The 17,428-nt window shown below is 42.8% G+C and overlaps 2 protein-coding genes and 1 long non-coding RNA gene across 3 annotated transcripts in view; 2 read left to right on the top strand and 1 right to left on the bottom strand.

The window, feature by feature from the left end:
• Positions 1-17,428, top strand: part of LOC130298173 (uncharacterized) — a 308,559-nt gene that overhangs the window by 226,015 nt on the left and 65,116 nt on the right. The window contains exon 10 of the mRNA XM_056551085.1: positions 14,529-14,650. Coding sequence (XP_056407060.1) covers positions 14,529-14,650 — 122 coding nt within the window. The remainder of the gene's footprint in view (positions 1-14,528; positions 14,651-17,428) is intronic.
• Positions 3,491-11,862, bottom strand: LOC130298157 (zinc finger protein 892-like). Its single transcript, XM_056551066.1, has 5 exons — positions 11,843-11,862; positions 9,654-9,780; positions 9,506-9,570; positions 8,415-9,339; positions 3,491-4,597 (listed from the first exon to the last, which is right to left on the bottom strand). Exons 2-5 carry the CDS (start codon positions 9,739-9,741, stop codon positions 3,591-3,593), a joined length of 2,085 nt encoding a protein of 694 aa, XP_056407041.1. The 5' UTR covers positions 9,742-9,780; positions 11,843-11,862; the 3' UTR covers positions 3,491-3,590.
• Positions 12,125-14,547, top strand: LOC130298170 (uncharacterized). Its single transcript, XR_008849748.1, has 3 exons — positions 12,125-12,349; positions 13,677-13,824; positions 14,471-14,547. It is a non-coding gene; the product is annotated as an uncharacterized LOC130298170 (long non-coding RNA).

Here is a 17,428-nt window from a genome sequence, read left to right on the forward strand (position 1 = left end):
GATCGGGACCCTGCAATTTTGTTGTGATGATTGCAGGATCTAAAGGGTTAGTGTCAGAAATGTGACCAATCAGCGATGTCCGTCATTAGTTGTGGGTCCTGGCTGCTGATAACAACCGGGACCCACCAGGTATGAAGCGTGCTCAGCTTCATTTATGGCCAGTGTCCTGAAGGAGTTAATAGATTCCTTACTATACCCTGTTATAAACCTCATATAGGTAAGTGTCCTCAGGTGTCATCATGGAGGATTTCCGAGCTCTTTATTATAATCTTCCTGACAACATGGCCGACACTACATAAACAATAAATCTCCATATAATGGCCGTCCTTAGTATAGGTTATTCATATAGGAAGAGTTATATGGGCTTCAATGTCTTTCGTCTCATCTCACCCTCTTGGACTTTCTTCCCAAAGGGCCGGTTACCTCATCCAAAACGGTGGATTTCATCCTTCCAAGATGGCCGCTTCTGTCTCAGCTTCTCTCAGCCTCCATTCTTCTCCTTCCTGTCCGTCCGTGTCCCTCCTCTATAATGAACTTATACTAATAGTCATGGGTGTGTCTATTATAATAGAGGGTGTGTCTATTATAATTGGGGGGGGTGTCTATTATAATTGAGGGTATGTCTATTATAATGGAGGGTGTGTCTATTCTAATTGAGGGTGTGTCTATTATAATTTAGGGTGCCTCCTTTATAAATGAGGGTACGTCTATTATAAATGTGGGTGTGTCTATTATAATTGAGGGTGTGTCTATTATAATTCAAGGTGTCTCCTTTATAAATGAGGGTGTGTCTATTATAAATGTGGGTGTGTCTATTATAATTCAAGGTGTCTCCTTTATAAATGAGTGTGTGTCTATTATAATTGAGGGTGTGTCTATTATAATTCAAGGGGTCTCATTTAAAAATGAGGGTGTGTTTATTATAAATGGCCAGTGTGTCTATTATAAATGGGGGGGTTTTATATAACGCACACAGATTCCGCAGCGCTGTACACTCATATTGATCCCTGTCCCCATTGGGGTCACATGTTTTTGAAGTGTGGTAGGAAACCGGAGCCCCCGGAGGAAACCCACACAAACATGGAAGAACATACAAACTCTTTGCAGATGTTGTCTTCTGTGCTACAAGGTAACAGTGCAAATCACTGAGCCCCCGTGCTGCCCCATGAGGGGTGTTTATCCTAATATATATATATATCTGGTTCATTACGAGTCCAATCCTCCTCCCTTGTGGGCCGGCATGGTATACATTAGGTGGTGGGTGTTTTCTTATTGGATACTTCATGTGTATATATGGTATATCCTCCCACTGTTCTGAAATAGTATTGTACTATGTCATCAGATTCTATATATATACATCCAGCACTGTACAGTGTATCTCAGTGATAACCTGTAACCTTGATAATGAGAACATGTATTGAGAAATATCCCATTACATAATATGTAACATATGTGAATAAAGAGCGATCTGTCAATCATGGCTGGTGGGGGCGGAGTAACTGCGAGGACCCCCCCTCCTGGTTCCGGCAGCATGAAAGCGATGAAAGTTCTAGAATCAGAACATTTTCCATACACATCATTATTCCCCCATGTGATCGTGTGGTGCAGACATAGAAGATAACTCACATCTGTACGGCCGGGTTCACACTGCAGAATCTCCGCAAGCGTCACTAGGACGGCACAGAGTAAGCGGATCTGCCGAAAGATCTGATCAGAAATGCATTGCTGTCTATGGGGATGGAAATGCAGTCCGCGTGGTCTCCTAGTACCGCAAGCAGAGGGATGAGATGGATAAGGAACTCTGTGGGAGATTCTCAAAGAATTTTGCGACAAAAAAAAAACAATTTCTGCCAAAATTTTGGCATGAAAAGTATCGGCCACATTTTCAAAGTGCTTTGTGCTGCGGCTTACACTGTTCACGTCAGTTTTGTAAAAGTGGGCGTGTCCACGTATATTGTCTGCTTTACATGATATTTGGGGTGAGAGTCCAGTTTACATCCAAAATTTCACTCCAGCTTTTTGAAATCACAGAATAGTTTTATTGTTTTTTTTTTCTTAGTTTTTTTGGAAAATGTGTAAGGCTGGGTTCACACTACGTTTTTCAACTAAGGTTCCCGCATACGTTTTCTATCAAAAACCGTATGGGGGAAAAAACGGATGGAACAGTATGGGAAAAAGTAAACCGTATGGGTTTTTAAACAGTATACTGTTTTTAAAAGTGCATACTGTTCCGTCCGTTTTTGTAGAAAAAAACCCCATACGTTTTTGAAAATTTTGTCCATTTTTTATGGGAGGGGTCTTGGGTGGGGACTTTAGGATTCAAATGCGCATGTGCAAAGTAAAAACGTATACGTTTTTCCCGTATGGAACCGTATACATGTGCGTTTCCCATTGACGTCCATGTTAAAAAAAACGTATGCGGTTGCAGTACGGTTTTTAAACCGGAGTCAAAACTGTGGTCGACCACGATTTTGTCTCCGGTTTAAAAACCGTACTGCAACCGCATAAGTTTTTTTTTAACATGGACGTCAATAGGAAACGCACATGTATACGGTTCCATACGGGAAAAACGTATACGTTTTTACTTTGCACATGCGCATTTGAATCCTAAAGTCCCCACCCAAGACCCCTCCCATAAAAAATGGACAAAATTTTCAAAAACGTATGGGGTTTTTTTCTACAAAAACGGACGGAACAGTATGCACTTTTAAAAACAGTATACTGTTTAAAAACCCATACGGTTTACTTTTTCCCATACTGTTCCATCCGTTTTTTTTCCCATACGGTTTTTGATAGAAAACGTATGCGGGAACTGTAGTTGAAAAACGTAGTGTGAACCCAGCCTAATTTAGGTAATTATTAAAAAAAAAAAATTATTATTGAAAAATTTAATTAAAAAAAAACATATATATATCAAAAGCTGAACTGTGAGCCGCTCACCGTTAGCGCGCTCACCTCCCCACCTGTGCCCCGGGCCGACCGGTACCGCCTCCGGCTAAGTGCTTGTACGAACAGAACAATAAGGTCCGGCACTAGAGTGATTGCAGGTAAAGACTGTTTGTTGCTTTATTGAAGATATCGCAGTACAAAGCTGGAAGTCTAGACTGCGATATCTTCAATAAAGCAACAAACAGTCTTTACCTGCAACCACTCTAGTGCCGGACCTTATTGTTCTCTTATATATATTTTATTTTTTTCTTGGTCACTGCACCTGCACTCACATTTAAGCTCAGAAATGTTTTATATACACAGTTATCGCTTGTCTGGGCACTAGTAACCATGGAATATTTTGTGAGATGTTTGCACCAGAATTTTCTGGGATATAAAATTCCATTTTACAAAAAATTACAATTACAAAAAAAATCCAATATGGCTGCAACAAGAAAAAAATTTTTGGCACAAAAAAAAACAAAAGTGGCCCGAAAATTAATGTTCACATATTTTCAAAGCAGCACAAAAGGCCTTTGAAATTGTGAGGAGAAAAAAAAAAAAGTGAATAATATCGCTGGAATAGAAATTACAGTATTAAACATTTGTAACAAGGTTTAATGTATAATATTCTAGTACCTGGTGACGTATATACAGATGTGTTATTTGGATTCTGTTTGCATTTTGTATAACAGACATTTCTGTAGGTGTACAACAAGATGTGCTTTCCGAGTAAAACATTTCCCACATTCTGAACATGGAAATGGCTTCTCACCTGTGTGAGTTATTTGATGTTCAACAAGATTTGATTTCTTAGTAAAACATTTTCCACATTCTAAACATGAAAATGGCTTCTCCCCTGTGTGAGTTCTCTGATGTTCAATAATATTTGATTTTGAAGTAAAACATTTCCCACATTCTGAACATGAAAATGGGTTCTCCCCTTTGTGAATTTTCATATGTCTAACAAGCCGTGATTTAGAAGTAAAACATTTTACACATTCTGAACATGAAAATGGCTTCCCTCCTGTGTGAGCCGTTTGATGTTCAACAAGATTTGATTTCTTAGTAAAACATTTCCCACATTCTGAACATGGAAATGGCTTCTCACCTGTGTGAGTTCTGTGATGTTCAATAAGCCGTGATTTAGAAGTAAAACATTTCCCACATTCTGAACATGAAAACAGTTTTTCCCCTGTGTGAGTTCTCTGATGCTGAACAAGCCACGTTTTAGAAGTAAAATATTTTCCACATTCTGAACATGAAAATGGCTTCTCTCCTGTGTGAGTTCTCTCATGACCAACAAGATGCGATTTCTGAGTGAAACATTTTCCACAATGTGAACATGAAAATGGCTTCTCTCCTGTGTGAGTTCTCTGATGTACAACAAGATCTGATTTAGAAGTAAAACATTTCTCACATTCTGAGCATGAATATGGGTTCTTTCCTGTATGAGCTCGTTGATGTCCAACACCCCTTCTGTGACCTTTCTGTGATGACTGAGAAGACAGGACCTGTATATAAGGATGAGATGACAGATCTTGGCTGTGAAGGGCTGAGGGTGTATCTGGGATAATGGAATGTTCTTCATATGTATCTTGTGTGATATCATCATCTGCTTTATAATCTGAAGATATAAGATTCTCCTCTGATCTCCTGCTACAAGAATCTGCAGAGAATAACACAGATTTTATTAATAACTGCGCCCATATTTATAGTCTTTTTAGTAGAACATTATAAGTGCAGCATGTGACATCATGGAACCTTTTCAACAAGGGAACCACCGGTAATGGCGGACATCAGCGATATCGCTGATATCCACCATTAACTCCTTAGATGCCGTGATCAATACAGATCACGGCACCTGTGGCAGTGCGGCACTTGTAATCACTGATCTGATTGTAGGTGGCACAGAGGTCCCCTCACCTGCCTCCACCGCTCTCCCGGGGTCTTCTGCACTGATCTGCCTTCCAGCAGACCAGAGCAGAAGATCGTTGATGATACTGATCAGTGCTATGCCTATGTATAGCACTGAACAGCATTGGTAATCTAATGATTGCAATAGATAGTAACCTATGGAGACATAAGGAGTTAAAAATAAAAGTAAAATAAATTTGAAAAATCCACCCTAATAAAAATTTAAATCACTATTTTCCCCTATTTTACTCAAAAAAGCATAAAAAATGATAATTATTAAACATATTTGGTGTTGCTGCCTGCATAAATATCCGATCAAATAATGTTAATGATCCCGTGCGGTGAACAGCGTAAACGTAAAAAAGAAAAAAAAAGTACAACAAATTGCTGCTCTTTGGTCACATCACATTCACAATTTTTTTTAAATAAAAAAAACGACTAAAAAGTCACAAATACACAAAAGTGAAATTCAAAAAAAATACAGGTCATGATGCAAAAAATGAGCCCTCATACCACCCGGTATACGGAAAAATGAAAAAGTTATAGGTGGTCCAAGTAGGGAGACTGATTTTGTAAAAAAATAAAAATTAAAAAAAAGGTTTGTGATTTTTTTAAAAGCAGGACAATAAAATAAAAATATGTGATCACGGGGAGAATTTTAATCATTGACCAACAGAATAAAGAAAACGTCATTTTTACTGTAAAGTGTCCAGCAGCGTTTTCATTTAAATTTCCTCACAAAAAATAATAATTTGGGTTCGCTGTACACTTTATGGTAAAATGAGTGATGTCATTACAAAGGACAATTGGTCCCGCAAAAAACAAGTCGTCATATGGGTCTGTGGATGGAAAATTAACCCCTTAAGGACTGAGCGTTTTTCCACTTTCATTTTTTCCTCCTTACCTTTAAAAAATCATAACCAATAATCAATTTTGCACCTAAAAACCCATAAGATGCTTACTTTTTGCACCACCAATTATACTTTGTAATGACATCAGTCATTTTACCCAAAAATCGACGGCAGAACAGAAAAAAAAAAATCATTGTGCGACAAAATTGAAGAAAAAACGCCATTTTGTAACTTTTGGAGGCTTCCAAAAGTAGGGGGCGGTATGAGGGCTCATTTTTTTGCGCCGTGTTCTGAAGTTTTTAGCGGTACCATTTTGCATAGATTGGACTTTTTTAAATCACTTTTTATTAATTTTTTCATTATATAAAAAGTGACCAAAAATGCGATATTTTGGACTTTGGAATTTTTTTGCGTGTGCGTCATTGACCGTGCGGTTTAATTAACAATATATTTTTATAATTCGGACATTTCCGCACGTGGCATACCACATATGTTTATTTTTATTTACACAGTTGTTTTTTTATGGGAAAAGGGGGGGGGGGTGATTCAAACTTTTATTAGGGAAGGTGTTAAATGATCTTTATTCACTATTTTTTGCAATGTTATAGCTCCCATAGGAGACTATAACACTGCACACACTGATCTTTTACATTGATCATTGTTATCCCATAGGAGACTATAACACTGCACACACTGATCTTTTATACTGATCATTGTTATCCCATAGGAGACTATAACACTGCACACGCTGATCTCTTATATTGATCATTGTTATCCCATAGGGGGCTATAACACTGCACACACTGATCTCTTATATTGATCATTGTTATCCCATAGGGGGCTATAACACTGCACACACTAATCTCTTATACTGATCATTGTTATCCCATAGGAGACTATAACAGTGCACACACTGATCTCTTATACTGATCATTATTATCCTATAGGAGACTATAACACTGCACACACTGATCTCTTATACTGATCATTGTTATCCCATAGGGGGCTATAACACTGCACACACTGATCTTTTACATTGATCATTGTTATCCCATAGGAGACTATAACACTGCACACACTGATCCTTTACATTGATCATTGTTATCCCATAGGAGACTATAACACTGCACACACTGATCTCTTATACTGATCATTATCCCATAGGAGACTATAACACTGCACACACTGATCTTTTATACTGATCATTGTTATCCCATAGGAGACTATAACACTGCACACACTGATCTCTTATACTGATCATTATTATCCTATAGGAGACTATAACACTGCACACACTGATCTCTTATATTGATCATTGTTATCCCATAGGGGGCTATAACACTGCACACACTGATCTTTTACATTGATCATTGTTATCCCATAGGAGACTATAACACTGCACACACTGATCCTTTACATTGATCATTGTTATCCCATAGGAGACTATAACACTGCACACACTGATCTCTTATACTGATCATTATCCCATAGGAGACTATAACACTGCACACACTGATCTTTTATACTGATCATTATCCCATAGGAGACTATAACACTGCACACACTGATCTCTTACACTTATCATTGTTATCCCATAGTAGACTATAACACTGCACACACTGATTGTTTACATTGATCATTGTTATCCTATAGGAGACTATAACACTGCACGCACTGATCTTTTACACTGATCATTGTTATCCCAAAGGAGGCTATAACACTGCACACACACTGATCTCGTACATTGATCAATGGTTTCTCAAAGGAAACCATTGATCGATGATTCTGCTGCTTGACTGCTCATGTCTGGATCTCAGGCAGTGAGCAGTCATTTGGCGATCGGACACCAGGAGGCAGGTAAGGGGACCCTCCTGCTATCCTACAGCTGTTCGGGATGCTGCGGTGAAATCGCCACGATCCCGAACAGCCAGCTGAGCTAGCCAGTGGCAGTTTACTTTCACTTTAGACGCGGCAATCAACTTTGAACGCTGTGGCTAAAGGGTTAATAGCGCGCGGAACCGCGATCAGTGCTACACGCTATAAGCCACGGCCGGGCCCGACCCGCTGTAAACAACGGCCGGGCCCGACCCGCTATGACGCAGGGCCACAGCGTTATAGAACGGGAGCGGACTTAAGGGGTTAAAAGAGTTATGGATATTAGAAGGTGAGGAGGAAAAAATGAAAACGCTAAAATAAAATTGGCCTGGTCCTTAAGGCCATAATGGACATGGTCCTTAAGGGGTTAATGATAAAACGCATGCTCAGTATCAGTAAAGGCCACACTTTGAAACCACTGATCTAGAACATAATCCTGTCCGGCTGCAGCATCATCTCTGTCCCAGCTGAAGCACAGACCTGGCAGGACTAGTACTCCTCTGTGCTCACTCCTGTCCTATCAGACTGCAGCATGAAAGCAGAGAGGAGGGGGTTACAGAATAGCCTGCAGTGATTGGATGAAGAGACCCGGCACAGCAGACCCAGGGAGGAAGTGAATGAATGATGAGTGAGGGGGGCTCAGTGCTTACCTCAGACACTCCCCTTCCTGAACAGTGGATGCCAGAATAGGTGAGCAGCAGAACAGAGGGATTTGTGAGCCAAATACAGAAGACAAATAAAACAGATCTGTATAGTATCTGGATGACCAAATGAGTAACATATATGAGCATTATTTTTTTCTGTGATTACTGCAGCTGGTGACCGAGCAGAATCTGTGCTCACCTGGGCAGTTACCTGCAGAAATGTCCTCCTTATACTGATCTTCGCTGCTCACATCTGTCTCTTCTTCTTTCTTTATGTCTGTAGCATATGTCAGATCTCTCCCTATAGAAATGTTCTCCTTATACTGTTCATCACTGCTCACATCTGTCTCTTGTTCTTCCTTTATGTCTGTAGCATTAATAGAGCTCAGATGTTTCCCTGTAGGAATATCCTCCTTATACTGCTCATCACCGTTTACATCTGTCTCTTCTTCTTCCTTTATGTCTGTAGCATTAATATAGATCAGATCTTTCCCTGTAGGGCTGTGCTTCTTATACTGCTCATTACCACTCCCATCTGTCTCTTCTTTCTTTATGTCTGTAGCATTAATATAGATCCGATCTTTCCCTGTAGAAATGTCCTCTTTATACTGTTCATCACCGCTTACATCTGTCTCTTCTTTTTTCTTTATGTCTGTAGCATTAATATAGATCAGATCTTTCCCTGTAGGAATATCCTCCTTATACTGCTCATCACAGTTTAAACCTGTCTCTTGTTCTTCCTTTATGTCTGCAGTATGATCATAGATCAGATCTTTCCCTATAGGAATGTCCTCCTTATACTGCTTATTACTGCTCACATCTGCCTCTTCTTCCTTTATGTTTTTAGCATTAATATAGATCAGATCTTTCCCTGTAGGAATGTTTTCCTTATACTGCTTATTACGGCTCACATTTGTCTCTGGAGCATTAATATAGATAAGAACTTCCCCTGTAGGAATGTCCTCCTTATACTGTACATCACCGCTCACATTTGTCTCTTCTTCTTCCTTTATGTCTGTAGCATTAATATAGATCAGATCTTTCTCTGTAGGAAAGTTCACCTTATACTGCTTATCACCACTCACATCTGTCTCTGGAGCATTAATATTGTTCAGATCTTCACCCTGATTCATAAGATGTGAAAGAAATATTGTAAAAGTCATCAGACAGTAGGAGAAGTCACGTAGGATGTTATAGATGAGCAGGAGATGAGGAGTCATGGAGGGTGAGGGGACTGACCACAAGAGCTTCACAGCCCTTCTACAGATCATAGGGAATATCTCCATCTACCTGATCATCCTGTGGAAGAAGAGGACGGGGACACCTCTCTGGTGCTGTTCTCTTACTGGATCTGACTGTAGGGAACACATACAGAGACTGAATTCATTCTTTACATACAAATAATGAGAGGACGTGTGTATATAGTCATGTCTATTACCTGGTGATGTGAGGGGCTGCTGATCCTCCATCATGACCTGATCCTTGTACTGATCCTTGTGTCCTTCTACATACTCCCACTCCTCCATGGAGAAATAGACCGCCACGTCCTGACACCTTATAGGAACCTGTATTGTGAATAAACATTTAAAGGACAAGTCTCACAGTAAACAATTGTTCAGCTTTTAGTGCTGAAGGTAAAGTTATATAGGTTTGTAAATCACTTCCATTACCAATGCTGCTTAGAAACAAGCTTTATCTGAATTCTTCTGTCTGACAGGAAATTCAGCTGTTCCAGGTTTTCATGACTTTCGACCCCCTATTCAGGCTGTTATCAGCAGCATCCCGGGGCCGTGACGTGACAATTACCCAGAAAACCCCTGTGCTGCAGAGAGCTCCCTGAGCTCGACCTTAGCCCCTCCCATCTGATGAATATTCACAAAGTCCTCCCTCTGTTGTGCAGTGATTGGCTGAGCAGCACTGCCTATATGCCGGCTGATTCAGATCATAGCAGAGTCAGCAAACAGGCTGATTCTCTCCCCTCTCCTTGCTAATGTTTTTACACTGAGAACGGAGGAGAGGGGGGAGGGGAGGGAGCTGTCACACTGAGCACTGGGGAGAGAGGAGTGCAGGGCAGAGGAGGGGGGAGGTGATTGTGCCACTGTAAAGCTGTTTCATTGAGAGGAGGAGGGGGAGGGAGTGATTTTACAGTGTAAAACTGCAGCTTCCACTCCAGGGTCCCTCTCTCTGAGCACTGAGATTACATTTTGTTTCCTCGTGGCCACCCTGCTGTATAGGGCTATGATTGGAGCTCAGTGTTATGTGGGAGTGACTAACATAAGTTAGGGGTGGTAACAAGCTCTCTGCTCAGGCAGCTGAGAGCAGGAAATGTGAGCAGTGCATGCAGGGAAATGTAGTCTTTGAGATCACAGGCATAGCCACCATAACCAGGAAGTAACTGGAATTTATGAGCTGAATAGCCGGTGAATGGGGGGCGGAAAAAAAAATCACAAACATGTCAGAGAGGTGGTAGGTGAATATACTATGGAATGGCTGGGTATTTTTTTTTTCTTTGCTGCATGGGATATCTTCTTTAATTCTATACAATTCCAGGATGTTATATGGAGACATTTGAGGGGATATTCCTGCACATGATTTATCTTCTTGCTCTCGGATGATGAGGTGAATACATGTCGGGGCAGATCCTCTATATTATGGTCACATGTCCTGAACTGACCACAAGTCTGATGATCCAGCTGTCAGTTCAGGTCATTATACCCAAAGCGCCCGTCCCATGGAGTGTAAGGAGCTGATAAGGACACCCACAGTGAAATAGCAGGGTCCCGGTCAGCTGAGAGAACAGGTGGAGGTCCCTAACCTCGCTCCACGCTGTCTGAACGACGCTCCAATCCTGCAGGCAGCCTCAGCATCACAGCATTGATCAGTGTATGTAATCTATAGATTCCATGTAATAGTCTACTACAGGGACTAAAAAACTGGGAATAAGGTAAAAAGAACATTAACTTAATGTGAATAAGCCCCTCCCCTAATAAACGATTGAATGTTCCCCATTTACCAATTATTTTTTTATAATAATGTAAACAAAAAAAATTCTAAACATAAATTAACTTAAAAAGCGATAAAGTCTGATCAAAACTAAAAATTACAGATCACAGCGCAAAAAATGACTTTCATACATCCCTGTATACAGAATAATAAGAGAGTTATAGGGGTCAAGGTAGGAAAATCTGATACATAATAATTTTTGTCCAAAAAGTTAGAATTCTTTTATATTTTAAAAGTGTTAAAATAAAACCTATATAAATCATTTATCATTGTAATCGTTTGTACCTACAGAATAAAGAGAATTATTACCATAATGTGCACTGCGTCCAAACAGAAGAACCCAGATTTAAAAAAATTGCTTTTTTTTCACCCCATAAATAATATTTTTTTGGGCCCTTGTTGTAGGTTTTACAGTAAAATTATTGATGTCATTTTAAAGTACTAATCTGTGGTGCAAAAAAAACATCATCAACAACAACAAGACTCATATGGGTTTGTAAAGAGGAAATTACAAGCATAATGGCTGTTAGAAGGCGAGAAGGAAAAACTCAAAACTGCCTAGTCCGGAAGGGGTTAATAGTACAAAAAACATCTGACAGCCTCTACATGTGACCTCACACATACCTCCACCTGCAGACTGTACAAGAGCCGTGTGCTTACAGGACCTGTGATGATGTCACCGTCATGTGATCACTTGGAAGAGGAGTCACGTGATCAGGGGCCGCTGCTTAAGGCTCCTCTGCTCAGTGTATGCAGGACTCTGCTGTCACATGACCATTATCACAGGTCCTTCAATCACAATCTCCTCTATCCTGCGCTCCTGAGCTCCGCCCACTGCTGTCACATGATCCTCCCCACAGGTCCTTCAGCCACAGTCTCATCTATACTGCTAAACTTTGCCCCTAAATGTACTGGTCACATGATTGTGACATCATCACAGGTCCTACACCTCCAGCATGTAGCAGATACAGAGCAGGTCCTGGTGGGGCAATCACTGCTGTTGTGTTGTGTGTGGAGATCTCTCAGAGCAGCAGCCCCTGATCATGTGACTCCTTCTCCTCCATGTGACTGATCACATGACGGTGACATCATCGCAGGTCCTGTAAGCACACGGCTCCTCTACAGATACAGGTATATGTGTGCGGTCACCATCAGATCAGGATTATTTGGGATGTTTATTATTAACCCTTAAGGACACGATGTATATTTACATTCTGTGCCCCATATGGGACTTTGAGGTGAACTCAGGAGCTATAAGCAGCCAGGACTCACCACTAATGACGCTCATCGCCATTAACCCTTTAGATTTCATGATCAAAGTCGATTGCAGGATGTAAAATGAGTAAAATGCAGTTGTTGGTGGGCGGAGTCTAGATCAGCTGAGATGACGACCGGAGGGCCCCTTACCGTGCTCTGTGCTCAGATCGGTGCTCTAAGTATACAGACACCTCCACAGCCTGTATAAGCCGAGCACCGATAACACTGATCACTATGGCAGAGCGTTATTCAGGGTTTGTAATAGAAGCCCCTCCCCTAATAAGTTTATATCCCATTTATGTAATAAAATAATGTAGGTGGGCGTGGCTTAGACATGGCGCTGTGCGGTTGTTTTTCTAGGGAGCGCCGTGCCGACAGTGGTTGTTTGCCTGATTTCCTGCCTATACTGCCCCCCAGGGGATGTCTGGATGGTGAAGGTATCAGGTCACTTACCCGCCCATCCTGTCACCTGGTCAGTCTCTTTTCTCCGGGTATCAGCCACTTCTTCCATACAGGACTATGTAAGCATCAGGTTTTTTAAGTTTCTCCCGCGCCCCTATTATTACTATAGACAGTGTTTCCAAACCAGCGTGCCTCCAGCTGTTGTGAAACTACAACTCCCAGCATGCCCTGACAGCCAAATGCTGTAACAGCTGGAGGCACCCTGCTTGGGAAACACTGACTCCGGTGGTGGCCCAGACCCTGCGTGTGTAACGGTATATGATGCTCGGCCTCTGCTGCAGGTAATAGCAGGTTCTTCCGGGGGGACATATCACAATTCACATAAAATCCTGATGTAATTGTGATGTATATTGTGCCCCCTAGTGGACACATTTCAGTATTCTTCATTGGACAATGTCATATTGAATCCCTCTATTCTTCTCCCTGCTCTGATGAAGATGTTCTGAATACACCGCAGCCTCAGAGATTAGGAGAAATGGATTCATAACGTCTTCAGCAGAGCAGGGAGAGCGACCTCAGAAGACCTGGAGGACCAGAGCGCCACCACTGGACGGGAGAGGGGAGTGCGCTCTAGTCTCTTATTTTACAGCCCTCGGACAATGGATTTTGTTTTATAGAAAAATCTGAAAACTCCTATAATGTCTCCTCAGATGTTTCCCCAGATTATCTCCAGGAAATGGATTTTATTTCTCCATAGAATCTGGTGCGGTTTATCATCGTCTCCTCTTCTTCCCTTCAGGTTTCTCCAATCCAGGATCCTCTGCTGATATCTTCTATATAAGAGAATTCTCCTGGATGACCCATCAACCATGGAGAGAGACAGGATCAAGATGGCCGACAGGATCATAAACCTCACCCTACAGATACTCTTCCGGCTTACTGGAGAGGTGAGGGATTCTGGGAGTGATGTCACATGACCTCATTCTTATCTATGTAATAACAGATGGATATGACTGGAGAGGTGAGGGATTCTGGGAGTGATGTCACATGACCTCATTCTTATCTATGTAATAACAGATGGATATTACTGGAGAGGTGAGGGATTCTGGGAGTGATGTCACATGACCTCATTCTTATCTATGTAATAACAGATGGTTATGACTAGAGAGGTGAGGGATTCTGGGAGTGATGTCACATGACCTCATTCTTATCTATGTAATAACAGATGGATATGACTGGAGAGGTGAGGGATTCTGGGAGTGATGTCACATGACCTCATTCATATCTATGTAATAACAGATGGATATGACTGGAGAGGTGAGGGATTTTGGGAGTGGTGTCACATGACCTCATTCTTATCTATGTAATAACAGATGGATATGACTGGAGAGGTGAGGGATTCTGGGAGTGATGTCACATGACCTCATTCTTATCTATGTAATAACAGATGGATATGACTGGAGAGGTGAGGGATTCTGGGAGTGGTGTCACATGACCTCATTCTTATCTATGTAATAACAGATGGATATGACTGGTGAGGTGAGGGATTCTGGGAATGTATGTAGTGATATTAATGTGTCTCTCCATACATAGGATTACACAGTAGTGAAGAAGTCCTCTAGTGGGCGCTGTCGGGCCCCTGTGTATGAAGGATGGGGAAGAACCCTGAGCCCTATCCTGGGGACCCCACCTCACTCCCCGATACATAAGGAAATGGATGAACAGAAGATCCTAGAACTCATCAACAAGATGATGGAGCTGCTGACTGGAGAGGTGACCCTGCTGGAACATTATACAGTAATGGAGGGGTCTGGTGAAGACTGGAGAGGTGACCCTGCTGGGACATTATACAGTAATGGAGGGTCTGGTGATGACTGGAGAGGTGACACTGCTGGGACATTATACAGTAATGGAGGGGTCTGGTGATGACTGGAGAGGTGACACTGCTGGGACATTATACAGTAATGGAGGGGTCTGGTGATGACTGGAGAGGTGACACTGCTGGGACATTATACAGTAATGGAGGGGTCTGGTGATGACTGGAGAGGTGACACTGCTGGGAATGCTGGGACATTATACAGTAATGAAGGGGTCCGGTGATGACTGGAGAGGTGACACTGCTGGGACATTATACAGTAATGGAGAAGTCTGGTGATGACTGGAGAGGTGACACTGCTGGGACATTATACAGTAATGGAGAAGTCTGGTGATGACTGGAGAGGTGACCCTGCTGCGACATTATACAGTAATGGAGGGGTCTGGTGATGACTGGAGAGGTGACCCTGCTGGGACATTATACAGTAATGGAGGGGTCTGGTGATGACTGGAGAGGTGACACTGCTGGGAATGCTGGGACATTATACAGTAATGAAGGGGTCCGGTGATGACTGGAGAGGTGACCCTGCTGGGACATTATACAGTAATGGAGGGGTCTGGTGATGACTGGAGAGGTGACACTGCTGGGACATTATACAGTAATGGAGGGGTCTGGTGATGACTGGAGAGGTGACACTGCTGGGACATTATACAGTAATGGAGGGGTCTGGTGATGACTGGAGAGGTGACCCTGCTGGGACATTATACAGTAATGGAGGGGTCTGGTGATGACTGGAGAGGTGACACTGCTGGGACATTATACAGTAATGGAGGGGTCTGGTGATGACTGGAGAGGTGACACTGCTGGGACATTATACAGTAATGGAGGGGTCTGGTGATGACTGGAGAGGTGACACTGCTGGGACATTATACAGTAATGGAGGGGTCTGGTGATGACTGGAGAGGTGACACTGCTGGGACATTATACAGTAATGGAGGGGTCTGGTGATGACTAGAGAGGTGACAATGCTGGGACATTATACAGTAATGGAGGGGTCTGGTGATGACTGGAGAGGTGACACTGCTGGGACATTATACAGTAATGGAGGGGTCTGGTGATGACTGGAGAGGTGACACTGCTGGGACATTATACAGTAATGGAGGGGTCTGGTGATGACTGGAGAGGTGACACTGCTGGGACATTATACAGTAATGGAGGGGTCTGGTGATGACTGGAGAGGTGACACTGCTGGGACATTATACAGTAATGGAGGGGTCTGGTGATGACTGGAGAGGTGACACTGCTGGGACATTATACAGTAATGGAGGGGTCTGGTGATGACTGGAGAGGTGACACTGCTGGGACATTATACAGTAATGGAGGGGTCTGGTGATTACTGGAGAGGTGACACTGCTGGGACATTATACAGTAATGGAGGGGTCTGGTGATGACTGGAGAGGTGACACTGCTGGGACATTATACAGTAATGGAGGGGTCTGGTGATGACTGGAGAGGTGACACTGCTGGGACATTATACAGTAATGGAGGGGTCTGGTGATGACTGGAGAGGTGACACTGCTGGGAATGCTGGGACATTATACAGTAATGGAGGGGTCTGGTGATGACTGGAGAGGTGGGAATGCTGGGACATTATACAGTAATGGAGGGGTCTGGTGATGACTGGAGAGGTGACACTGCTGGGAATGCTGGGACATTATACAGTAATGGAGGGGTCTGGTGACTGGAGAGGTGACACTGCTGGGACATTATACAGTAATGGAGGGGTCTGGTGATGACTGGAGAGGTGACACTGCTGGGAATGCTGGGACATTATACAGTAATGGAGGGGTCTGGTGATGACTGGAGAGGTGACACTGCTGGGACATTATACAGTAATGGAGGGGTCTGGGGATGACTGGAGAGGTGACACTGCTGGGACATTATACAGTAATGGAGGGGTCTGGTGATGACTGGAGAGGTGACACTGCTGGGAATGCTGGGACATTATACAGTAATGGAGGGGTCTGGTGATGACTGGAGAGATGACACTGCTGGGACATTATACAGTAATGGAGGGGTCTGGTGATGACTAGAGGTGATACTGCTGGGACATTATACAGTAATGGAGGGGTCTGGTGATGACTGGAGAGGTGACACTGCTGGGACATTATACAGTAATGGAGGGGTCTGGTGATGACTGGAGAGGTGACACTGCTGGGACATTATACAGTAATGGAGGGGTCTGGTGATGACTGGACAGGTGACACTGCTGGGACATTATACAGTAATGGAGGGGTCTGGTGATGACTGGAGAGGTGACACTGCTGGGACATTATACAGTAATGGAGGGGTCTGGTGATGACTGGAGAGGTGACGCTGCTGGGACATTATACAGTAATGGAGGGGTCTGGTGATGAATGGAGAGGTGACACTGCTGGGACATTATACAGTAATGGAGGGGTCTGGTGATGACTGGAGAGGTGACACTGCTGGGACATTATACAGTAATGGAGGGGTCTGGTGATGACTGGAGAGGTGACACTGCTGGGACATTATACAGTAATGGAGGGGTCTGGTGATGACTGGAGAGGTGACACTGCTGGGACATTATACAGTAATGGAGGGGTCTGGTGATGACTGGAGAGGTGACACTGCTGGGACATTATACAGTAATGGAGGGGTCTGGTGATGACTGGAGAGGTGACACTGCTGGGAATGCTGGGACATTATACAGT

The sequence above is a fragment of the Hyla sarda genome (genome assembly GCF_029499605.1).
Source record: "Hyla sarda isolate aHylSar1 chromosome 1 unlocalized genomic scaffold, aHylSar1.hap1 SUPER_1_unloc_3, whole genome shotgun sequence".
Taxonomy (NCBI): Eukaryota; Metazoa; Chordata; class Amphibia; order Anura; family Hylidae; genus Hyla; species Hyla sarda.

Bases quoted from the DNA above. Each gene is read 5' to 3' on its own strand.
- LOC130298157 (XM_056551066.1), bottom strand. From the start codon at position 9,741: ATGGAGGAGTGGGAGTATGTAGAAGGACACAAGGATCAGTACAAGGAT. The intron at 9,571-9,653 runs GTAATAGACATG...TGTTCCCTACAG, and splicing joins GCAGCCCCTCACATCACCAG to TCAGATCCAGTAAGAGAACA. The intron at 4,598-8,414 runs GTGAGCACAGAT...TATTCTCTGCAG, and splicing joins TTCTGCAGGTAACTGCCCAG to ATTCTTGTAGCAGGAGATCA.